Source organism: Drosophila pseudoobscura, chromosome 4, assembly GCF_009870125.1.
Source record: "Drosophila pseudoobscura strain MV-25-SWS-2005 chromosome 4, UCI_Dpse_MV25, whole genome shotgun sequence".
NCBI lineage: Eukaryota > Metazoa > Arthropoda > Insecta > Diptera > Drosophilidae > Drosophila > Drosophila pseudoobscura.
Genome location: NC_046681.1, coordinates 22958519 through 22983042, shown reverse-complemented (window position 1 = coordinate 22983042; position 24524 = coordinate 22958519). Strand labels below are relative to the sequence as shown.

General features: G+C 44.7%; 3 protein-coding genes and 1 long non-coding RNA gene across 6 annotated transcripts in view; 2 read left to right on the top strand and 2 right to left on the bottom strand.

Annotated features, from left to right (window-relative positions):
- The window catches only part of LOC117183983 (uncharacterized), an 80570-nt gene extending 70099 nt beyond the window's left edge, over nucleotides 1-10471 (top strand). Inside the window, exons 2-3 of the long non-coding RNA XR_004469115.1 lie at nucleotides 9823-10092; nucleotides 10153-10471. This is a non-coding gene — a long non-coding RNA (uncharacterized lncRNA). The remainder of the gene's footprint in view (nucleotides 1-9822; nucleotides 10093-10152) is intronic.
- Nucleotides 10472-14631: 4160 nt separating this feature from the next.
- Ugt36A1 (UDP-glycosyltransferase family 36 member A1) lies at nucleotides 14632-16694 on the top strand. Its single transcript, XM_001356657.4, has 3 exons — nucleotides 14632-16018; nucleotides 16082-16298; nucleotides 16357-16694. The coding sequence occupies exons 1-3, from the start codon at nucleotides 14905-14907 to the stop codon at nucleotides 16646-16648; spliced, it is 1623 nt and encodes a 540-aa protein (XP_001356693.3). The 5' UTR covers nucleotides 14632-14904; the 3' UTR covers nucleotides 16649-16694.
- LOC4817253 (kunitz-type serine protease inhibitor vestiginin-3) lies at nucleotides 16658-17512 on the bottom strand. The gene is made up of 2 exons (XM_001356656.4): nucleotides 16948-17512; nucleotides 16658-16896 (listed from the first exon to the last, which is right to left on the bottom strand). Exons 1-2 carry the CDS (start codon nucleotides 17165-17167, stop codon nucleotides 16721-16723), a joined length of 396 nt encoding a protein of 131 aa, XP_001356692.2. The 5' UTR covers nucleotides 17168-17512; the 3' UTR covers nucleotides 16658-16720.
- Nucleotides 17513-17668: 156 nt separating this feature from the next.
- Nucleotides 17669-24524, bottom strand: part of for (cGMP-dependent protein kinase for) — a 35697-nt gene continuing 28841 nt past the window's right edge. For 2 of the 3 annotated variants that reach the window (XM_001356655.4, XM_033380998.1), the window contains 6 exons: nucleotides 21382-21601; nucleotides 20108-20344; nucleotides 19889-20038; nucleotides 19211-19830; nucleotides 18959-19148; nucleotides 17699-18602 (listed from right to left, as the gene is read on the bottom strand). In XM_001356655.4, the coding sequence (XP_001356691.4) occupies nucleotides 18437-18602; nucleotides 18959-19148; nucleotides 19211-19830; nucleotides 19889-20038; nucleotides 20108-20344; nucleotides 21382-21601 (1583 nt within the window). In that variant the 3' untranslated portion in view covers nucleotides 17699-18436. Of the gene's footprint in view, nucleotides 18603-18958; nucleotides 19149-19210; nucleotides 19831-19888; nucleotides 20039-20107; nucleotides 20345-21381; nucleotides 21602-21769; nucleotides 23368-24524 lie in introns of those variants that run through there. The other variant, XM_015180620.2, reaches the window with a different exon arrangement.

Here is a 24524-nt window from a genome sequence, read left to right as displayed (position 1 = left end):
GCGTCGGAGGAATGGCGGTTGGGTCCAAAGTAAACCGGCGCCCGCCAATCAAAATGCGTGGCCAGTCGCAACCCATTGATGATAGATTCGATTGAAACCAAAAATATATTTCAAGTGGTCTATCAATCGTCTATTTATTGAATTGAAATATTCATAGGTAATTGAATGATTATCAAGCAAATGTTTTCCTTAGATTTCGATATGATGGCAATCTGTGACGAAAAAGTGAATAGAACTTAAAAAGAGAGGCTGCTTAAAAAGGGTTTTGGGACACAAATTGGTTTATCCATCGAATAGGAGGATTATCTAAGGATTGGGGTAACATCCAGGAGTTCTTTGCCGAACAAGTAAGAAAGGAAATGTGATGCATGTAAACATGAGCCAGAACTCAACTCTTAAGTATAAGAACCTTAACAAAATGGTGGCGAAAACTAATCGTAGTCCCCAGGCCCACCAACAGTTGAAAGTCTTTGCTTTCGAAAAGATACTTTGATTAATTAATAATGGAATTGTTGTGGATCAGTGCCTTGTGGGGGTGCTTGCTAAGGAGCAGAGCAGAGCAGAGGTGTAGGGCTAATTGAAATGGCTTGAATGGACACACAGTTCGGGTTGTAGGTCTTTTCAATTAGCCCAAAAACACCTGGGGAGTGTGTTCACGCTTATGCCCAGCCCCACGTCTCATTAAGGGAGTATTAATGAAAGGAATGATCCCGCGCAGTGGCCACCCATTGATAGATAACTAGTCGTATCGCATGCACTAGAAGGGATACTATATACCACTGCGTAATCCAAGACAAGTGTGTAATTAATAATGCTCCATGAGCCAGTGCCCTTTTCCACTCCACTCCCACTCCACTCATTCCAAGCGATGATCAATTTTCGATGATTTTCCAGTGAAGATCAAAGATCTTGTAAAGTATTCAAATTACGGGGCGACGAAAAGTGTGAAAATGCGTTTTGAACGACACGACACGTCGCACCCATAACATTCTGTGATTTATGATGGCAAAACATGTGCGACCCACAAAAAACACGCAGAGTTCGAAGATCAGAGGACAGTGGAGGGGCACAGCGTAGATCAGCTGCAGCTCCACTATGATTCGACTCGACTCGATCCTTGGACATCCTTCAGCGCCACTTTCGGGGAGTGTCAAGTGTTTGTTGCTCCGATTACATGCAATGTTGGTTATCCCAATTCGGTTATTAGGGCAGTGTTTACAGTGCGGCGCTATCCATAAATTACTGTAAGCACAAGACCCAACTACAGAAGAACTCGACCAGAACCGAACCAAAGAGAAAGCACTTCTCGAGTTCGATTTTGTGGGGTAACCCGAGATGGAATCCTTGGCCGATAACAATTTCTTAAAACTCTCCATTCTCCATTGAGTTTGTTTATATTTTCGCTGAGACTAATTGTCGACATCAGCCGCATATTGTACGAGTACGCAGTATCCCCATCTGGTGCTCTCGCACAGACATTGAGGCACAGAGGCGCAGAGGCAAGTGCCTCAAGCTACAAGAATTTTGTAGGGAAATCACTTGGAAATTTATTGGTTAAAACTATGTCCAGTTCCAGACTCCAGATTGTAATTCCATTTGTGTGACTGTGACTTTTGTGTGGTCTAAAATCGCTTTTCCTTTTCCATCTCAAGTGCTGAATGTGGAGTGTAGGGACGTTTTGCAGTTGCATTTTTTTATGACTACTTACGGCTAATGCGTCTTTCGGGGAACTGTTGCAGCAATACGGTAGTAAATAGTTGCACCACTCAAGTGGCTGGCTGGCTGCCCCGTCGAGTACTACCGAAACTCTTATCATCTAAAGATCCACAGATTGTTTGGTTTCGTTGTGACAGCACAGCACAACAGAGTGAAGTGAAGGAGCAGTGTTATGGTTATGTGGTTGTTACAAAACAAAGTCTAAAGCAGGAAGATATCAGATATCTGAGTGCTTGTCCACAGTCAAACATTTCGTTATAAAAATCCGGCAAGGAGCATATCCAAAGGAATCTCTCAAGTGATAAGGATACAAAATTTGGAAGTACATCGGGCTCGAATCAGCGCAAATCATGTCTCAATGAAGACGCATATCGCCTGAAATGCCTGCTCTTTATGATTCCATTAAGCAACGAAATAAGAAGATATCTCACATATATATGTACATTTAAACTTTATGAATTTCGAAATATCCCTTTCCATCTTCACAGTCAAACCATTCTTCCCAAATAGGTTAAGGAACATGTAAATAATTATCTAATTAACCTTTCGTTCCTCTACTACTACTTCCATCTAAGGATATTTTTCCTTTCTTTAGTATCTTAATATCTCTCTGTTGAAACTCCTTTACTAATCACTCAATTCAATGGCCAACTAATCGAACTTCGTTTCATGGTTAACCCAAGATTGGCCACACACACAGAACGACAACCAGAACAAGAAATAGAGACAAACCCAAAACAGAGACAGGGACAGAGACACCTACCAGGTTGCTCCCCGAGGAGGAATCGTTCGGTGCCGCATCCTGCTGCTAAATAGTTACAAATAATTATCTGTTTGGCAAATACTCGTACTCGATTCGGCGACAACTTCATCGATACGAGTATATCCAGTGTGCCTTCCCTCCATCCAAACGCAATTGCCATTATCCATCCGCAGCCTTGAGACGCTGCTTGCTGCTGCTGGGTCGCAGAGGGGGCGCGAGGTTAGCCCAAGTTTGGGTTTGAGTTTGGGTTTCGATGGATAGATGGATGGATGGACTTGATGGACTAGGCCAAACGAGCATATCGAATCTCTGGAATCCCGCTCTGTGCTGAAGTGGAATCCCGCTCAGCGCTCGGGACTAATGTTGTGATTAGCATCTGCGTTGACAAACACAGTAAGCGGTCCCAAGGCGAAATCTTCCACTGTAGAAGATGCCTTGCTCTTCCTTTGCCTGTGCCATTGCCTTGGAATCGGACTCGTGAGTTTCGTCCCCACCCAAGATGAATAATTATGGGCGATCTTTATGCTTGCACCGGCTCCTCGCTGGGACCGTTAATGCCTCGCCCAATACCCATTCCTGGGCGAGAGTTCTTGGCCAGATCGTTCCAGGCCGTGGGTTACCTGCGGCGTTTTGGCATTCCGAAAATTCCTGCTTCGACTTCGCCTTCAATTGATGCGCTCAGTGAGTCGTCGCATTGTTAGACAAAACGAATTCACGCGTATTCCGCCGAAACTCGCTAATGGTCACAGCGAGTCGTCCACAGCGGCATGTCACGGCACGGAACGGAACGGAACGATCCACGGATATGAGATCTCGGAGTGGTTCCGAGCCTGAAGATCTGCATGTGTGTGTTTTGCCTTCACCTTGGCCTCCGCCTGTGTTATTAATGATGGAAATTTGAAAATACAGAAGGTTCAATAATTGCAACATCATTGTGCGCGATGAGCGATGCTGAGGATGAGGATGAGGACGAGTCGCAGTTCTCCGATTTCTCAACCTTTGAGAGAGAGCGAATGAGATAGAGAGGGAAAGAGAGATAGTGACTTTGTCTCAACAACAAAGCTGTTAACAAATTGCCGCTTATACTACTACTACTCTCGTATGCTTCTTCAAGCCATTTCGCCACACTTCCCGTACTAATACACGCGCGTCCCTGAGAACATGAGTCTCTGTTCCACGTTTCATGTCCTGAAAGATGGTTTTATTGCCGCATTTATGAGCTTCAGTACCTACTAGCCCTTCGAAGCAGATCCGATCGGCAGCACTGCATTTATATTGCAGCAATTTCGTATCAATTGAATATTTTCCACGAATGCACAAAGGCCATAAAGCGCGTCGCGTGGAGTACACATAGAAATAGGAATAGGAGTAGTTGTAGGAGTAAATAGTATATGGATATCGGGAAGGAAGGACACATGCCTCGCCTCTTCTTCTGTTTATGCCAATTTTTACACGCTTTCAGGTCGAGTGTTCCACTGCCCGCTTCACCTTCACTTTGCATCCCATTTCCATGACCTATGGCCCATTGCCATTCCCGTTTTATTGGCCTCGTCCGGCGTCTTTTTGTCATCATAATTCACGTGTAAAACATGCCCGCCGTTCCGTGCTCTTCCGTTCCCTCAATCCCATTTTTGGCCCAAAAGAAGAGGATTGCGCGTGCGCGCCTCTCCATTTGTTTGCATTGAGCGCGCGAGTCACACGCCCCGTGCCCGGTGCCCCGAGCCCCGAACGCCGAGCCAAGAAATCAAGTAATGAACAAACACAAATGCTGCAAGACGAAGGAGAAGTAGAAGGAAGCCCAATGTCGATTCCCTTGAATTTTCGGCGCACGAATCAAGTTCTTTTAACACTTGCCAAACGACAAGTGGATACGGCTGCAAGAGTGGCAGTGGCCTTGCCCAAAATGGCCAAGACGTAAATTGAGAATGGACTGGCCATACAGAAAACACTACAATAGGGGGTAAATGTAGGTATATTTTAAAACAATTTCAAGTTAAAGGATGAAACTTAAACCTAACATTTATAATGAAAAAAGCAGCCAACTAAAATATCAGGAAGATAACAGTCTACAGATCATTTAAAAGTAGCTTTATTTTGTATATGTTTTGACCTATACCTTCTAAATTTAGTCTATGCTAACCAATATGAAAAATATCAAAGACCAAACCAATGGCCAAATCTTTTAAATGTTTAATAATTCAACTATCATTTATTACTCATCTCTATCTATGGCCGCACTACTCGATTGATTATCACTAACGAACTCAGCCTGAGAGATCTTGAGAGGGTATAGCTTACCAGAACAGAACCCATTGAAATGCGAAGTTATCTGTTGGAAACAGTGCAATCTTAGCCCTTCAGGGGATAGACAAGTGGCAGTTAAGCTCCCGGCCGTGGATGTAATGCATGTTTGGGGACTTGAAGATATATATGTGACCATAACAAACGCCTCCGATAAGCTATCGACAATTGAAAGTAGAAGCAAGTGCCAACTGTGTGTACAGTCGATGGCTGTAACCAGCCTTATATCATGAGGAAGCTCGTCCAGCTCTTGCAACTACCTGGAGTGGCATGGCCAAACTGCAGCTACGTGCTTCTTGGCACCCAGACCAGACCAGACCGAAATTCAAGTAGCTTGTGTAGTTCAGCCTTAATGCGCCCATTGGCACTCGACGGTGCGGACAGGCCGGGACAGGAAACTGAAGCTCCAACCTAACCACTGCACCAATGCGCCACTGGAACTGTCGACCAAAAGGCCAGGCGGCACTCTTGAGATTGGTGCAGTTATCTGCCGCTGCCGACAGTTTGGCAACCAGCTACCCGTCATTGTCCGGCGGCACGAGTCCCACTGGGGGTCGGGGTACGGTACCTAAGTGGATGTGGAAGGGAACCCCCTAACGACTGCGACTGCAGACTTTCTGTTTGCCTTGTGTCCAGACGTTAATTGGATCACTGCCGGACTCCCCAGTAGGTCCTTTTCCCTGTCCTATGACTTGGACACAGCTGTCTATCTGTGCTAGCTGACGCCCGCTGGGCACACATGTCCTGTCCTTTGATTGCCTACTAATCCCGGCCATCGATGCTCGGGACAGTCCTTGGTCCAGTCCAGTCGAGGCGACAATCGAAGTAAACAGCCAGACAAATGAGCAAACAAATGAGCCAACGTATGTGTCCTTAAACTGACAAAATTGGATCATAACTGCGACTGCGTTGGTGATGGCAATGGCGATGGCGAAATGCTGAAATCTGTGCAAACAGCGCATTAATTAAGTCCTGCAGCGACATCGCTCGAAGGATGCCCACCAAATCGGTGGTCATTAAAGGAGAACAATGTCGGAGCGTGTGGCGTGAATTGCGTCACGACTCTAGAGCCTTGAATGGGGCAAACATTTTAGGGCCACTGACGTCATCTGAAATAAACATTTTAGTGGTATAACAGATATAACCTCTGCAACTTGGGAACCCTTCTATAGATACTGTGGAAGTCCACAAACAAAGGAACCAAAAGATGAAGTAGGACATTGCCACCAATAACAGAAGTATAACTTCTAGAATCTCTCTGAAAAGACCTCTCAAAATTATGAAACCCTATAAACTTAAACTCTAGATAAAACCAGAAACAGAAGTGCCTAGAGTATGGGAAGAGAACTAGGACTGGGAATGGGTGTGCCAGCCGAAGCCATTCCCATGTGTATTTGACCCCCGATATTGTCCATAGAGAGAGAGAGAGAGAGAGAGATCCATGCAATAGGTTTCTATTCCCAACCGAGCATCCTCTCGAAACTCTTTGGGTGCTCGCAATATCAGCAATCAGAGTTTATAATGGGGGCGTCAAGTCGCTGCTGGATCCCAATACCCAATGCCCAAACTACCGATGCAGAGGGGCCTTCACGCACAGCCGGCAAAATATAATTATTCCCATGGGCACCTACTTATCGCTCGAATGTTCGTTTTTAATTGCTCTGTTTGCTTCGAATGCCACATTTCGCTCTGGCTCTGGCTCTTACTCTTACTCTTACATACGTTTTTTATCGAGCCAACACTTACCGAGAAAACACTTAACGTTAACTGGCTGTTATCGTGTTGAAAGGGAGTGAGTGTGTGTGCTAAGAGCCAATCGGCATCAGCATTGGGGCCTGGGAAGTGGGTCGATAGAACGAACGCCCACTGCCACACTCCCATACTCCCACACCCACTCCCATGTCCCACATCCACGCCTAACGAGCCATGCCATCTCCATCCAGAGACTCCAATCGAGTTGCTTCAGGCCTCTGTTCCCCAAAAACCCCCTATAGTTCTCTCTTCAGGGATGGGACAGGGGCAGCCACTTCAAATTACAGCCACTAATCTTTGCGGGCATGTCAGGCGGACTCGGACCCGTACCCGCACCCGTAATCGTACCCGGACACAGACACGGACCCGGTCCAAACACAGCCCAAAAACCAACCGGCAACCGCAGCTCAAAGAGCAAAGTGCACTTGACAGACAGCCCCAGCTGCGGCATAGGCAGCTGTTAAATGCTAAATGTATCTGTATCTCTGCATCTCTGTAGATGTCTGATGCATTTCGAATGCCAATTACATTTATTATCGGTCCACATCGCTTGCGGTTCAATTAACGCTTACTACTGTCCATTATCGCTTTTGTGTGTGTATGTGTGTTTTGAGGGTCTGTTTTCTCAATTGGCATCGCAATTCAATTGTCCAGTCGAATATCTTGAGGCTTTTCATAATCGAACGTTAGAGACATTTGACTCAAGTTAACACTTGCATTGATTTCTTAATGTGTGAAATGTATGCAGATGTGCATTTGTATGTATGTCTGATTTTGGGAGAGTTAAATGTTAATTTCTGTGATCTGTTCTCATATGTAATAGGGATTAATTGATTAAACATTCACATTGCTTGTTAAGCCGCCACATCCTGCCTACAAAATCTTTTAGGTGCTGCAAGCGATGGGTACCCTCAATGTTTACTTTTATCAGCAGTTCCCTCAATGCCCCTTCATGCTGCCGCCAAAAAAATGGTCCAAGTCCTGTCGGCAAGGGCTTCCTCTTCAAACAGTGGGAAGATCGAGAAGTTCTAGCTGTTGCATGAGACAAGTAGATATAGAGAGAAGGATGTTCTAGAGATATAAATTTTTCATTATTTTACCTTTCGCTTACTCACTCTTTGGCATACGTTTGAGTTGAAACAAAAAGCCGCGCAGCCAATGAATTCAAATCTCAACAGGTTTAGTGGCGCCACATACCCGACTAAAATCAACAGAGTGGCAACTCTACACATTCTACATTTAATTTGGCATTGCTACATCTAGTCTACATGGCTATACATACATTCTCAGTGCTGTAAAGCGCAAAATATACAATACAATGAATGTAGTGTTGTGCTGCTCATGAGTGAGTGAACAAAAAAGAGTTGTTCACTTAAGTGAGCAACTGAACATGTTCCTTCCAAGCTGTTCTTTGTTGTTCACTTGTTCATATTTTCTCACTTGTTCTCTACTCACTTTTTGCGCAATTTTGCTTCTCAAAGGGCATTTTGCGTTCTGGCAGTTGTTGCTCATATTTGCTTTTACTTCACACTTTTTTGTATTACCGGCAAAACTGTTTATTCTTTTGAAAATTCAGTATGTCGCTAATTCGAAGTATATTCGATACTTTGAAAGTATAGTGAAATTTGGAATCATTGTTATATGCGATTCAAATCCGGCGGGCTGTAGAACGATAATTGACGGAATCCCCACTACATCAGAACAATTATTTTGTACATGCTTTAGATGATAGTTTTGTTTAACATAATATAGAACATAATTCATTTAGTTCAATCAACATCAATACTTTATACACATAGGTGCATTGTAGGGATATTATATATTGTATTCCTATATATGTATATTTTATGTTGTAAGTTAAATGGACAAATGATTTCAAATTTATACTTTTTGGGCTATGAAGTTGCTATCTGCTTATTTCTGTTCGCCTGGTACCGGGATTTGAATTTTATCATTTTCGACCATTTGACGACAGATTTATTTTCTTTGGGTATATCTCGGATATTTATAGGCATATCGGGGCGTGACATGTCTTTCCGTGATCGCGAGGGTCCTGCCAATCGACTGCCATCGGAAAAAAGGACATCAATTTTTTCGCGATTTTCGCAAAAAATCATGATGGTTACATCATTAAATTTGCCAAAAATCGGCCTCATATTCGTAGGCGAGATTTTGATGCCGTTCGACAGTCTGGATCCTCACTATCCTGGGAGAGTTGGTCCTGCGCCGATCTGGCCCTATTTGTCTGAAATATAGCCTTCTGAAGATTTGAATTTGCACATCATTAGAGTAATGGTTTTTTCTGTAGGCCATAATTCAGCTATCCGTCGGCCGATCGGGGCGTGTCATGTCTTTCCGTGATCGGGAAAGTCCTGCCAATCGACTGCCATCGGAAAAAAGGACATCAACTGTTACATCTAAGATCTGGATTTGCAAATCTTTAGAATACTGGGTTTTTCTGCACGCTATATCTCGGCTAAACAGCGGCCGATCTGGGCGTGTCATGTCTTTTCGTGATCGGGAGAGTCCTGCCAGTCGACTGCAATCGGAAAAAAGGACATCTATTTTTTCACGATTTTCGCAAAAAATCATGATGGTTACATCATTAAATTTGCCAAAAATCGGCCTCATATTCGTAGGCGAGATTTTGATGCCGTTCGACAGTCTGGATCCTCACTATCCTGGGAGAGTTGGTCCTGCGCCGATCTGGCCCTATTTGTCTGAAATATAGCCTTCTGAAGATTTGAATTTGCCCATCATTAGAGTAATCGTTTTTTCTGTAGGCCATAATTCAGCTATCCGTCGGCCGATCGGGGCGTGTCATGTCTTTCCGTGATCGGGAAAGTCCTGCCAATCGACTGCCATCGGAAAAAAGGACATCAATTTTTTCGCGATTTTCGCAAAAAATCATGATGGTTACATCATTAAATTTGCCAAAAATCGGCCTCATTTTCGTAGGCGAGATTTTGATGGCGTTGGACAGTGTGGATCCTCACGATTCTGGGAGAGTAGGTCCTGCTGCGATCTGGCCCTATTTTTCTGAGATATAGCCTTCTGAAGATCTGGATTTGCAAATCTTTAGAATACTGGTTTTTTCTGCACGCCATATCTCGCCAGATCTAATCGGCCTCATTTTCGTAGGCGAGATTTTGATGCCGTTCGACAGTCTGGATCCTCACTATCCTGGGAGAGTTGGTCCTGCACCGATCTGGGTCTATTTTTCTGAGATATAGCCTTCCGAAGATTTGCATATCATTAAAATATTTATTTTAGTCTTCCTTTCCTTTTAGCAGGTCGGCCCCTCCAGTAGCTAGGAATTCCTTGAGTCTCACGCTGCTTTCTTCCGCCGTAGCTCCACGTCCCCTCGAGAGGTCGGAGAGATGACTCCTGGCTGGATTGTGGCAGCCACTGGCTATCCTTTTGCGAGCCATAGCCGTAATGCCATTGCTGTGTAGCTGACTCGACAATGTGGCGTCCCGTCTGCTGCATCAGGGACCAGTGATCGACGGCGGAATTGTTGGCCCACGGGAATCAAACGCTGGGCTTCAGCTTCAAGACGCGTAAGTGATTCAGTATATAATTTTTGACATATCTTAAAATACATATATCTTCCTCCACAGGGGACTTAAGTACCACCGCCAGACGGAGTCCTATCCAATCATTATCGAAGCATATTCGGGACAGACCGAGTCCTATCCCAGCCAGACAGAATCGTCTCATAGCAGGACAGAAACGCACCCCTCGCAAAATCCGTACCCAACAACCACCATGATCCTTCGTTCTGGCCATCGAAACAAGGACTTTGACTATGGCAACCATTGGAGCGACTACGCGGGTTACTAGATAGATTTTGTTAGGTTAGGATATACGCGTCCATATATTTAGATAGTCGATACAAATGTTTTCCACTTTTTTATATATTTATACTAAGCTAAGTTATGATGAATAAAACTATTGAAAAATCATCCTTGCTGTTTTCTGTATCGGGGAAACTATCCCGATTACCAAAAGGCGTTGCACACCCAGATCGTTTCACAACCAGCGGAGAAAATTAGATATTTTTAATTGCTGAAAATGTCCTTGGTCCTTGATAAGGACTCCATTAAATTAGGGACATTTTTCCGAAGACAGGAAGCCGTCGCATGTCCCGATCGGGCCTCGAATAACGGAGAAAACAAATCTGGCTTTTGACTGGCTTTAAAAATGTAGTTCAAGAAATCACCGATAACGGCGCCACCGTACAAAAAAAAAACTCGCGTCAAATGGCCAAAATCTGGATGGGATACCAGGCGAACAGAAATCAGCAGTAAGCAACTGTAGCGAGTGTAAAAAAATGGTGCATACTTTTGGGGGTCCAAAAATTTAAAAAAATCAGCGACCTTCTGCTGATTTCTGTTCGCCTGGTGTCCCATCCAGATTTTGGCCATTTGACGCGATTGTTTCTTTGTTTGCACAGTGGCGCCCCCATTGGCGATTTCTTGAACTACATTTTGAAAGCCAGTTACAAGTTTTGTTTTCTCCGTTATTCGAGGCCCGATCGGGACATGCGACGGCTTCCTGTCTTCGGAAAAATGTCCCTAATTTAATGGAGTCCTTATCAAGGACCAAGGATCAAGGGTATTTTCTCCAGACAGACATATCTCGTTTTCTCCCTTATTTGTGGCCCGATCGGGACATGCCATGGCCCCCCGTGGTCAGAAAAATATCCCTGATCCTTCGGAAAGGACCCTAACAGCCCCTACCATCCATATTTAGTTTTCTAGGCTATTTGTGGCCCGATTCGGACGAACGTCGACTTACTGTGTTCGGAATAACATCCTTGATCAAATGCAGTCCTTATCAAGGACCAAGGATCAAGGATATTTTCTTCAGACATATATATCTTGTTTTCTCCCTCATTGGTGGCTGAACAATTTCCTTGATCCTTCAGTAAGGACCAACCCCAACTATACATATGTATTTAGGTTTCTCCGTTATTCGTGGGCCGATCTGGGCGTGCGAAGGCTTCCTGTGATCGAAAAAATGTCTCTGATTTGATGAGTCCTTATTAAGGATCAAGGACATTTTCAGCAATTAAAAATATCTAATTTTCTCCGCTGGTTGTGAAACGATCTGGGTGTGCAACGCCTTTTGGTAATCGGGATAGTTTCCCCGATACAGAAAACAGCAAGGATGATTTTTCAATAGTTTTATTCATCATAACTTAGCTTAGTATAAATATATAAAAAAGTGGAAAACATTTGTATCGACTATCTAAATATATGGACGCGTATATCCTAACCTAACAAAATCTATCTAGTAACCCGCGTAGTCGCTCCAATGGTTGCCATAGTCAAAGTCCTTGTTTCGATGGCCAGAACGAAGGATCATGGTGGTTGTTGGGTACGGATTTTGCGAGGGGTGCGTTTCTGTCCTGCTATGAGACGATTCTGTCTGGCTGGGATAGGACTCGGTCTGTCCCGAATATGCTTCGATAATGATTGGATAGGACTCCGTCTGGCGGTGGTACTTAAGTCCCCTGTGGAGGAAGATATATGTATTTTAAGATATGTCAAAAATTATATACTGAATCACTTACGCGTCTTGAAGCTGAAGCCCAGCGTTTGATTCCCGTGGGCCAACAATTCCGCCGTCGATCACTGGTCCCTGATGCAGCAGACGGGACGCCACATTGTCGAGTCAGCTACACAGCAATGGCATTACGGCTATGGCTCGCAAAAGGATAGCCAGTGGCTGCCACAATCCAGCCAGGAGTCATCTCTCCGACCTCTCGAGGGGACGTGGAGCTACGGCGGAAGAAAGCAGCGTGAGACTCAAGGAATTCCTAGCTACTGGAGGGGCCGACCTGCTAAAAGGAAAGGAAGACTAAAATAAATATTTTAATGATATGCAAATCTTCGGAAGGCTATATCTCAGAAAAATAGACCCAGATCGGTGCAGGACCAACTCTCCCAGGATAGTGAGGATCCAGACTGTCGAACGGCATCAAAATCTCGCCTACGAAAATGAGGCCGATTTTTGGCAAATTTAATGATGTAACCATCATGATTTTTTGCGAAAATCGTGAAAAAATAGATGTCCTTTTTTCCGATTGCAGTCGACTGGCAGGACTCTCCCGATCACGAAAAGACATGAAACGCCCAGATCGGCCGCTGTTTAGCCGAGATATAGCGTGCAGAAAAACCCAGTATTCTAAAGATTTGCAAATCCAGATCTTAGATGTAACAGTTGATGTCCTTTTTTCCGATGGCAGTCGATTGGCAGGACTTTCCCGATCACGGAAAGACATGACACGCCCCGATCGGCCGACGGATAGCTGAATTATGGCCTACAGAAAAAACGATTACTCTAATGATGTGCAAATTCAAATCTTCAGAAGGCTATATTTCAGACAAATAGGGCCAGATCGGCGCAGGACCAACTCTCCCAGGATAGTGAGGATCCAGACTGTCGAACGGCATCAAAATCTCGCCTACGAAAATGAGGCCGATTAGATCTGGCGAGATATGGCGTGCAGAAAAAACCAGTATTCTAAAGATTTGCAAATCCAGATCTTCAGAAGGCTATATCTCAGAAAAATAGGGCCAGATCGCAGCAGGACCTACTCTCCCAGAATCGTGAGGATCCACACTGTCCAACGCCATCAAAATCTCGCCTACGAAAATGAGGCCGATTTTTGGCAAATTTAATGATGTAACCATCATGATTTTTTGCGAAAATCGCGAAAAAATTGATGTCCTTTTTTCCGATGGCAGTCGATTGGCAGGACTTTCCCGATCACGGAAAGACATGACACGCCCCGATCGGCCGACGGATAGCTGAATTATGGCCTACAGAAAAAACGATTACTCTAATGATGGGCAAATTCAAATCTTCAGAAGGCTATATTTCAGACAAATAGGGCCAGATCGGCGCAGGACCAACTCTCCCAGGATAGTGAGGATCCAGACTGTCGAACGGCATCAAAATCTCGCCTACGAATATGAGGCCGATTTTTGGCAAATTTAATGATGTAACCATCATGATTTTTTGCGAAAATCGTGAAAAAATAGATGTCCTTTTTTCCGATTGCAGTCGACTGGCAGGACTCTCCCGATCACGAAAAGACATGACACGCCCAGATCGGCCGCTGTTTAGCCGAGATATAGCGTGCAGAAAAACCCAGTATTCTAAAGATTTGCAAATCCAGATCTTAGATGTAACAGTTGATGTCCTTTTTTCCGATGGCAGTCGATTGGCAGGACTTTCCCGATCACGGAAAGACATGACACGCCCCGATCGGCCGACGGATAGCTGAATTATGGCCTACAGAAAAAACCATTACTCTAATGATGTGCAAATTCAAATCTTCAGAAGGCTATATTTCAGACAAATAGGGCCAGATCGGCGCAGGACCAACTCTCCCAGGATAGTGAGGATCCAGACTGTCGAACGGCATCAAAATCTCGCCTACGAATATGAGGCCGATTTTTGGCAAATTTAATGATGTAACCATCATGATTTTTTGCGAAAATCGCGAAAAAATTGATGTCCTTTTTTCCGATGGCAGTCGATTGGCAGGACTTTCCCGATCACGGAAAGACATGACACGCCCCGATCGGCCGACGGATAGCTGAATTATGGCCTACAGAAAAAACCATTACTCTAATGATGTGCAAATACAAATCTTCGGAGAGCTATATCTCAGACGATCGGACCATCGGCGCAGGACCAATTTTTTGGAATTAACGTCGAAAAATGGGGTCGCTGGCCCAGTGTGAAATGGTTCAAAACGGAATGCCCAATACAGACGAAGCTGAGTAGGTAGCTTAAAAGAGAATTTAAGTACCAGTACTACTGATCGTCAAATGAAAATTTAAATGGAATTTGTTTATAATAATGTCGCTGTAGTTGTATAATACTATACATTCTACATGTATTTGATAAATTCAAATTGTAAGATGTACATATGTATGTATCAATCATGTAAAATCTGCCATATTCAGAGTTGTGTTTTCGATAATACAAGTAGTTCTGTCAACTTTTTAAACGAAAAAATAGCTGCAACCCGTATCTGTAATTAAATAAATAATAATAATTAAATAATGTTAATTATTAAGGCACAAATATAATTTAGTTAATGGTATACAAAAAGAACAAAGTTAAATTTAAGTAGTTCGATTTCCGTCTGGCATGACTAGCTATAAAGTAGTTAATTTGGCAGCACTGATGACTAGTGAAGACCCACAAATGCAATTCTACTGCACTGGCAGTGAAAAACAACAAATTAACAAAAACCACTCGTATCAGAACAGCGTTCTTATCAAACATATACGAATGCATGTAAAATTAGATAATCAAGATGAAAGCAGTCGCGCGAGAACAAAGTTACGATGACAACGTGGTGGCGGATCAGCAGAAGCGTTTTAATTGCGTTGTGGTTAATCGTCATTACGGGAACCCCTCCACCAGCATTTGGTGGAAATGTGCTGGCTGTGTATCCGCACTTTGGTTTCAGCCACTTTAAGGTGGTGATGCCCATACTCAATGAACTGGCGAGGCGTGGCCATCAGCTCACTGTGATCTCGTATGTGAATCATCCCCAGGCGGCGGAGTGGCCCAACTACGAGCAGCTTTTGATCTCCCAGGCAGGCGAGGATCAGTCGAGCACCACCATCAATTTGGTGCCTTTATCGGAACACACACCGACCCGATCTTTGCTGACTCTGTTTTGGGAATACATTGCTCTCCATTCGGAGGGCCAAGAGTCCTGTGAGCGCCTCTACGCCAGTGGCCATGTGGAGACGGTCCTCAAGCGCCACCAGACGAAGCCCTACGACCTCCTGCTCACGGAGTACTTCAATTCCGATTGCCAGCTGGCTTTGGCGAAGCTAATGGATCTGCCCATCATTGGCTTGAGCACGTGTGCGCTAATGCCCTACTACTACGATCGTATCGATCTACCAGACACACCCTCCTTCATCCAGTCGGAGTTTGTGGGCTTTGCCGGTGTCCTCAGCTGGGACGAGCGTCTTGTGAACTTCATCCAAGCAAAGATGCTAAAGCTCCTCTACAAATATCACTCAATTCGGGCGGACAACGCCTTAGTCCGGAAGCATTTTGGCATCGATGTGGATGTGGATGAAGTGGCGCGCACTCAGACCGCCTTTATCTTTGGCAACCAGCACTACTCCCTGATGGGCAGTCGTCCGCAGTCCCGTCAATTCATAGAGGTGGGCGGTGTGCACCTTACCAGCCAGGCGGAGCAGGAGCTGCCTCCAAACATTGCTCAGTTCCTTGATCAATCGGAGGTCCCCATAATCTTCATCAGCTGGGGGTCTATGGTTCGGATCTCCAGCATCGATGCGGATAAGCTTGCGGCCATTGTTGAGGCTTTAGAACGGCAGCCCTTGCGCGTGATCTGGAAATGGGAGACGGATGAAAAACCTAAAATGGACTCTACTAAATTCCTGTTTGTGAAATGGGCTCCACAGTTGGCACTTCTTTGTGAGAGATAAAGCTTAAATCCCTCTGGACCACATACCTTATTGAGTTGGGTCCTTTTTTCAGGTCACCCCAAAGTGGAGTTATTCTGGGCCCATGGCGGTCTTCTTGGCACTACAGAATCGGTACATTGCGGAAAGCCTATGTTGGTTACACCCATCTATGGCGATCAGTTCTTGAATGCCTTTTCCGTGCAAAATCGAGGAATGGGATTGAAGCTGGACTATGAAGAAATTAGAGTGACGAGCGTAACGCAGGCCCTCAACAAACTGAATAACACGAGGTATACATCATTGATATTTTGGTATATAATCTGGCTAACACTATTCTCTCTATTGAAGCTATGCCACTCGATCACTTGGCATCTCCAAGATCTTTAACCAGCGTCAAAACAGTCCCCTAGAATCCGCCATCTGGTGTGTGGAGCATGTGATCCAGCATGGTCTGCTGGCTGCCGAAATGCTTCAGTCCCCAGGCATAGAACTCAATTGGTTCATCTATCACTCGCTGGATAGTGTGTGCCTGATCTTTGTGGTGCTGATGGCACTGGCCTACAGCCTGTGCCACCTTTCTGGTGGTAGTTCATCAAAGTCTTTCAATGGCAATCGACGCAGGAAGTCAAAGAGATCTTAAGGCAAACTATGACATTTCTTATAGCAATAAATATATTAAGAAAAAAGCAAGGGTGTTTCGTCTTTCCTGGCTTCAGTAACGCAAGCGTTGCATGCAGTCTCTTCGACACTCTTCGAAGGTAAGGAAGTTGTTCTCCGTAGAGGCACAGCCCGTGTAGTAGAAGCTCTCACAGTTGCCCGTCTCCTTGTTGTAGGCATAACGCAGCTGACGTCCACGACAAAGGCCCGGAGCTTTGGGCTGTTGGCAAGCTAAAGGGTACCACAATTAGCTTGGGATTTGCAGAGATTTCATTTACTCACCAATCAATTGCTGGACTTCGTCATGGCTTTTATTCTCCAAACTGGCTCCAAGCGTCAGGCTTAAACCCAACGCCAGCAGCAGCCAAAATAGTCTCCACTTCAGAATTAGCAGCATTATTACTAATTCATTAAATAATGAATCTATAACTTCTCCGTTTTGGGTGCTCCGTTCTGATCCGGTCGAGCGTCTGGCGTAGAATGTTCCCATATGAACTGTCATGCACTTTGACAGATTTTTCTCGGCTTTCTCTACGGTTGATTCTCGGGTTTTCTTTTGCTTGGCACGTAGACGTGTGTTGCTTTTTTGCCCAAATTCGTTTCCACTTTCAGTTTTTCTTCGTCTTTTTGCATATTTTCTTACACTTGAGTGAAAACGTGAGTTTGCGGCCGGCGGAGCTTACAAAATAGAGAGGTACCTCAAAAGCAGGAAGTACCTTGGATGAGGTCGGACTTTGAGTGAATATTTCTTATGAAATATTCTTTAGATATTGCTATATGAAAAGTAACTATCTATAAACACGACAAGCTTTTCCTCTTACAATAATTATTAACTTTTATCTGACCTAAGCGACACCAAGCCGAAGCTTTCCAAGCAAAATGCATGATGCGCTTTTACAATTATATAATTAACCTGAGCTAGCTAGATATCTAAATTAAACATATAACTTAAAAATGTTAAAACAGGATCATCTTTATCCACCAATCCCATCCATTATTTGTCGCATAAATTTGTTTATTCAATTTCTAACTGTTTTACTTAAAAAAGACAATTTAAAAGGCATTATTATTCGTACAAATAACAGAAATGATCGCTAGAACTAAATGAAAGTTAGAAGAGATATAAGAAATATTATGGGGAAAAAGTAACAAATATTATGGGGGAGGGGAGACATGAAATTAAAAAATCGTTCTTGGTCATATGTTGCATTAAAATATACTCTTAAAGACTATAAGGCAACCCGATTTGTATGTGTTTGTTTGTGTGTGTGCGTGTGTGTGATACATTAACAATGAATAATAATAATAATATGTCGTTATGTTAATAATATATAGTCGTAGATATACAGATAGAAAAGAATTTTTACAATGACAGAGCAGAGCAGAGCTCCCACCTACTTACAATTTACATCAATTCCAAAAACGAAAACTAGACATCCCATTCTCAGTACATAATAATAGTTATAAACTCGTTAATAAATTCATTCTGTTGCACATCATAAGGATACATAAATATATGCTAAGACGATGAGCCGATGTGTGTGTGGGTTGTGCTTTGTGCGACTGCTACTCTTGGGGACTGGGTGGCAGCTTTGGGATTAAAGCTGCTGACTGTTGGCTTTGGCGTACATATGGCGCACTTAAGATCAATTCTTCTGTATTCTCCATTCCTCTTTATTTTCCTGTTTGTTCTCCTTTTTTGTTTATGATTGTAGCAGACGCATAGAGAGAGAGCATCGTCTAGGAAACACGAAAAATATTCCAATCCAAACTAGAAATCCTTATCCCATCCACTGACATCATCTGCGGGTGGACCCTCCGGATCGGGTGGATAGTCATCGAAGTTTGTGGTATCCACCACACTCTTGACTGTTGGCATGATCGGTGGCTCCAGTGTGCAATTTTGAAGGCCCCACCAGTAGAAGCCATCGAACCATCTATAAGGGTAATGTTCATATTAGTTGGGGAACTTTGAATTTGTAAGAGAAGAGAAGTCTCTGTTGCATTAGGACCCATTCATTTCGAAAGAAACGAAAAAGAGACCATTCGCCAGGAACGATTTGACATTATTTACAATTTTAAACAATCCAAATATTCTGATTCTGAATGAATACAGATCGAATTAATCCAATACTATACGACCTGAAATATGTGCTATGCGATTTGTGGTATACCATACTGCTTTAGAAAACACAAAATCATTTTAACTCCCCAGTGGAACCAAACTCCTCCTCAAATACGCGTATGAATGTGCCCCAAATGCAAGCCTAGTTTTAATCTGTAAGGACCGTACTTGTGCTTTTGTATCTCGCTGATGCCGCCACGCTGATAGCCCAAACGTTCAGCGGGATTATCACGACATAGCTTCTTGATCAGATTGCTGGCATTTCGTGTGATATTCCTGGGGAATTCGATGGCATCGATGCCCTTAAGTATGATGTTGTATGTGCGCATGGGATCGGAGCCCGTAAACGGAGGGGTACCTGAAGAAAAAGAAACCCAAATTAGTGAGTAATACTTTACGAGAGATCTCTACGACACACACCCGTCAACAGCTCAAACATTAGGACACCCAACGACCAATAGTCCGCACTTATGTCGTGGCCACGATTCAGTATCACCTCGGGGGCCACGTATTCGGGCGTTCCGCAGAACGTCCAGGTCTTGCGACCCGTCTGCAGCTTCTTGGCAAAACCAAAGTCCACCAGCTTCACATAGCCGCGATCATTCAGCAGCAGATTCTCCGGCTTCAGGTCCCTGTAGATAATATTCCGCGAGTGCAGATAGTCAAAGGCCTCCACCACACAGGCGGTGTAGAATCTCGTTGTGCTATCATCAAAGTTTCCCTTGTCCCGCAGTATGGTCCAGAGCTCTCCACCGAGACAGCTCTCCATCAGCATGTACAGATACTTTTTATCCTTGAAGGTCTTGAAGAGCTTCACAATAAACTGGCAATTGGCCTCGCCCATGATCTCCTTCTCGGACATGATGTGCTGCTGCTGGCGTGTCTCCACAATCTGTGATTTCTTCATCTGTTTGAGGGCAAACGAGCGCGACGTATCGCCATTGGTCTGCACGAGTTCCACGCGTCCAAAACCACCCACTCCTAAGGTGGCAATCACACGCAAATCTGTGAGATTTATGTCCCGGAATTCCTCATTGATTCTGGAAAATAATATGGTATTACTTTTGGGTATTTATAGGGAGACTCTCTCTGTCTTACTTGATGCGTTCCAGGGCTCCTTCATCGTCATAGCGATGCTTGATTTCGTCCAAATTGGAGATCAACTGATTGAAGGTCTCGCGATCAATCACCAGACAACTCACGCCCTCGGGGGAATCACAAATAATGTTGGCTGTGCGTAGATCATCCCTATTAAGAAAATATCAATTTAGCATCGTTAGTTAGGATTCACGTGTTTTTAATCTGTGCTTTTCTCACCCCTGAAGCGCCTTCTCGCCAAAGAAATCGCCCTTTCCCAACATTCGAATGAATTTCTCCTCCTGGGTATCCTGTTGCTTGATCGTCACCCGCACTTTGCCCTTGGAGATGATGAAGAAGGTGTCGCCGCGTGCCCCCTGGCGCACAATGTAGTCGCCACGCTGATAGTGCGTTTCCTCGAGGACATCGGAGATTTTGATGAGAGTATCATCCGCAAGATCTTTGAAAATGGGTACACTGTAAAAAATGCGAAATGTTTGGATTAACTTCAATTCAAATTAAAAGAAAGTGCTGCAATTGAAATAAGAGATTTCAAGGAAACTAAGAAAATCTCTCCATTCTCTTCGATAGACTTGATTTTTGTCTCTCTTGTCCCTGACTTGTTCACTAATGCATCATCAAGGTGATCTATAAATCTTTGGTACTCTCTTCATTACATTTCAAAATCTGATCGATCACAAATTAAAGGAATGGAGGGGCAGAGAAAGTACTGCAATTAGTGCTCAGCTCTCGATTAGAGAGATTCCAAAGCAAGTCTTAGATCCCTCTGGCGCAAATGCTGCCAGTGTACGAGTGTATCTGTATCTGTATCTTTTGCATCGCAAATGCATCCCCAATTGCACTTTCATTTTCATTTCGAAGTTAATGCAGTTCGCTTTTCCGCCATTTCATGGTCTCGAAACGAGTGCATGGCGAACCTCAATTATGGTTTTACGGGCACCTAACGGCGGGTATTCGTATGCCACCAATTAATTCATTGGTCACTTGAAAGATCTGCGCGATCTACGGGACTGGCATCTTGCATCTGGAACTGAAGGCCAAAAACTGGTTGGAGTCGCCACCATTTGGAGCTCCATTTGAAAAGAAAAAAACAACAAATTTCTATGCGTTCGTTGGCCGCACGTCATATGCGACGCCCATGACCATGACGATGACGATGACGAGACGAGACGATGTGTAGATGTGGGGATGCCTGTCGATGATGGCTCTGTCTGGAGAAAGTTACTTTACCTCAAAAAATAAAAGCGAAAAAATGAAGAAATGAAGAAATCCTTAAGCTGAAGCGATTTTGCTGTGTGCCCCATAATGGGGCAAACACGAAGTGCTGCTGCTGTGCATTTGCGGAATTGATATAATTAAGTGCAAAATGTACATTAATTAAGGCCAAAAAATGCAAGAAACTTTCATTAAAAATGCACATACAAATTTCCCATTTTCCACGATTGAGGAAATAATTTATAATGTCTCCTGTATGTGGTGGAAAAGGGTATTACCTCTTGAGGAAATCCGTGTATTCCGCCTGACGGATGAGCCCCGTGCGCATCATGATGGTCTGGAAGCACTGCCGCTCGATGGCCCACAGATTGCATTCGCTGATGGCCGTAATCGTGGCAGTCCTCTGGCAATTGTACAGGATCGCCAGCTCCCCAAGGACCTTCGCTCCGGAGAGGGTCGAGAGGTATTTGCCCTCGCGTGAGACCTCCACGCGTCCATCTGGAAAGGGAGATTGGAGATGGTAAATTGTTAGAAGAATAAAAGAAAATAATCTATCCCATTCTTAAGATCAATATATCCCCAATAGATCCCCACAATCATTACTTTATGTACCCCAAAATAATCGTCTGTGCACCATCTTCCTGTAACTGCAACTGTTACCCTTACCCTTCGCTGGTTCCTCCTCTTGCCCGGCACTCGACTGCTCCTTGAGATTCCCTGTGCGACGACGACGTGCATATGTGTGAACGGGAACGATGAGACGAGGTCGGGGTATGCAGAAACCCTCCCCATTGAGATCCTTGGAGCTGCCATTGCTTGAGGCAGTGGGTGAGATTTGTCGCGGCTCCGCCACCCTCGGACGAGGCTGTTCCTCCTGAACCTGGAGTCCCTGCAGGGCCTGCTCCAGGCTGTGCCTCCGCATTGCCGATGGATCTGTGGATCGGGCAGCCGCTCGACAGAAGGAGGTGGAGTGGTGGGGCATGCGAATGGTGGCATAGCGCTGGACACTGGTCTGTGATCTGCTCAGGGGCTTGGCGACACGTTGTGGCAGTGATGGCTGCTCCTTCGGGGCACGTAGCTGCGGCACTGGCTGCTCCTTGAAGGTACGTTGTGCTGGCAATGGCTGCTGATCCTTGGATGCACGTATAGGTGGCTCTGGTGGCGGCTCTCTAGGAGGTTGCATCAACCGCGGCGCAGGCTCTCTGTGGGGCTGCATTGCTCGCGGAGCAGGCTGCATGCCACGCTGCGGCTGCTGGCATATCACCACCTGCTCTGCAGGATCCCTTAGATCCTCCGCAGCGGAGGAGAACGTAGAGTACGCGGAGGAACTACTGTTGCTGGCTGTGGCTGCAGCTTTTGCCTGCTTTCGTGGCGATCTCATCGTAGCATAGCTCGGAGGCATGGCCATGGTCTGGGATCGTCGCAGCGAAGGCGGTTTCACCGACAATTGCTGCCGTGGGCGTGGCACACGCGGCCGCTCTGTGGGATCGAGGACATAATGATTGACAGCAGGTTCTTCTACGTGTTCCGGGATCTTTTGCTTGGGATTGGGACCGGGTGCGGGACCCTCCTCCTTTTGAGGCTCCTCTTCCTGATCCTGATCCTCTGTCACCCAATTGTTCTCCAATTGTTGCTGCTGGTGATGCTGCAGCGCCGATGGTCGATAGCCATTCAGCTCCTTGATGCTCACAATCCTCCGTCTGTCCCTTGACTGCTGTTCCAATTTCCGGATATTCTCCAGAGTCATTTGGTATTTGCTCAACGCTGAGATTCCATCGAGGAGAAAGCTGGTACCCGCACTGCTTCCCTGTCGACTGAGGGTCGTTGTGCCTCCCCCACCTCCACCTCCACCTGGGGGATGGTGTGGAAGTGGAAGTGGTGCCGCTGCCTGCAACCAATTGGCTTCATAGATGGCACCCATGGCACTGCTGCCCTCCAGCGAGAGGCTGGCATCCACGGCTTTTCCCGGATAATGTTTAATTTTCATTACGAAACGCCTTACGGATTCCGAACAAACAAAAAGATTTCACTGTCCAGCGATGATGACGACGACGATGATGGACGTGCTTTGTGTTTATTTTTTCTGTCTTTTAGTTTAGTTTATGTTTTGGGGCGTGTATTTGTATCTTTTGCATAACCCACAAAACACAATCCAAAAGATATTTCGCGCATGGAATACTTGACGAGTCAGACGACGAACGATGGATGGATCGACGGCGCTTCCAGAGGCCTAAAGGGGGCTACGGGACAGACACAACACTAATTGTATTTTCTTTTCTTTTATTTTGTATTTTTATTGCTAAATAGTTTATTTATTTGTTGTTGTCATTTGTGGCTTTTGTTGCTTTTTTTCTTGTATGTTGTACAACTTTCCATGTTTTTTTTCTATTTTGTGGCAGTTGCTTCACGTTTTTGTGGATTGATTTGGTTTTATGGCCAAAAGCCAAGTTCGAGATCTGCATGACCATCGCTTTAAGACAGGTACTACTGTATAAGACGTTCGACTAAAGACTTGTACTACTGCATTGACATTCGGCTAAAGACAGGAGCCACTGTATATATGTAGCTCTCTCTCTCGCTCTCTCTGGGGCGGACACCTGTTGCCTTTAAATAGAGAGAGAGGCGACGGACGGAGTCTGCAACTAAATTGGGATAGAAAAATGTCTCCAACTAAAGGAAAAATTGCAGTCACAAGGGAGCAATCCGCTAGTAAATATTTGCCATCAAAACAACACTGAAAATTAAAGAAATGTTAAGCGGGGTCTTCGTTGTGGATCCACCCATGACGCTGGTGGATGACGCGTGACACCTTTTCCCTTGTTAAATATCTTTCAATACAAGAATTTAACACGAAAATGTGCTAAGCACATATCCACCAAAAAAGAGTCCGCACTTCACTTGGAAAAAGAAACAAAACACTGCATCTCTTGACCGGTTTCTGCAAAGGATTTCCCGTCGATCAAAGTGGAGCCACACAGAAAATAATAGCAATTATCAAGTGCAAATTAATTTTCGGTCAATTTGAATCAGCGTGTGAATGAGTGAGTCGTGCAAAAGTATTCAGCATTGGTTTTTCTGCGAATGAGCATGCGAATGCGAATGCATTCAATGCTTAATCATCGATAAATTAGCCAATGAATGAATGAAAGTGCGCGAATCGAGTGCGCAGAGGAGAGGAAGTGAGAAAATAAACATCGAACAGACAAAAAAGTGACGTAGTCTGCGACCTACAGACGAATGCGAATACAAACACTCGTAATCATTGGGCCAGGAAAGTGGAGCACCCTTCGGAATTGGAAGGGAATTATATTCGGAATACATTCGGGAGATTGCTTAAACGATCGCTGATCAATGGATGTGTACTCGTTTTGTACGCTAATTGATGGGTTGGGAAAAACAGACGACATAAGTGATCTTGAAA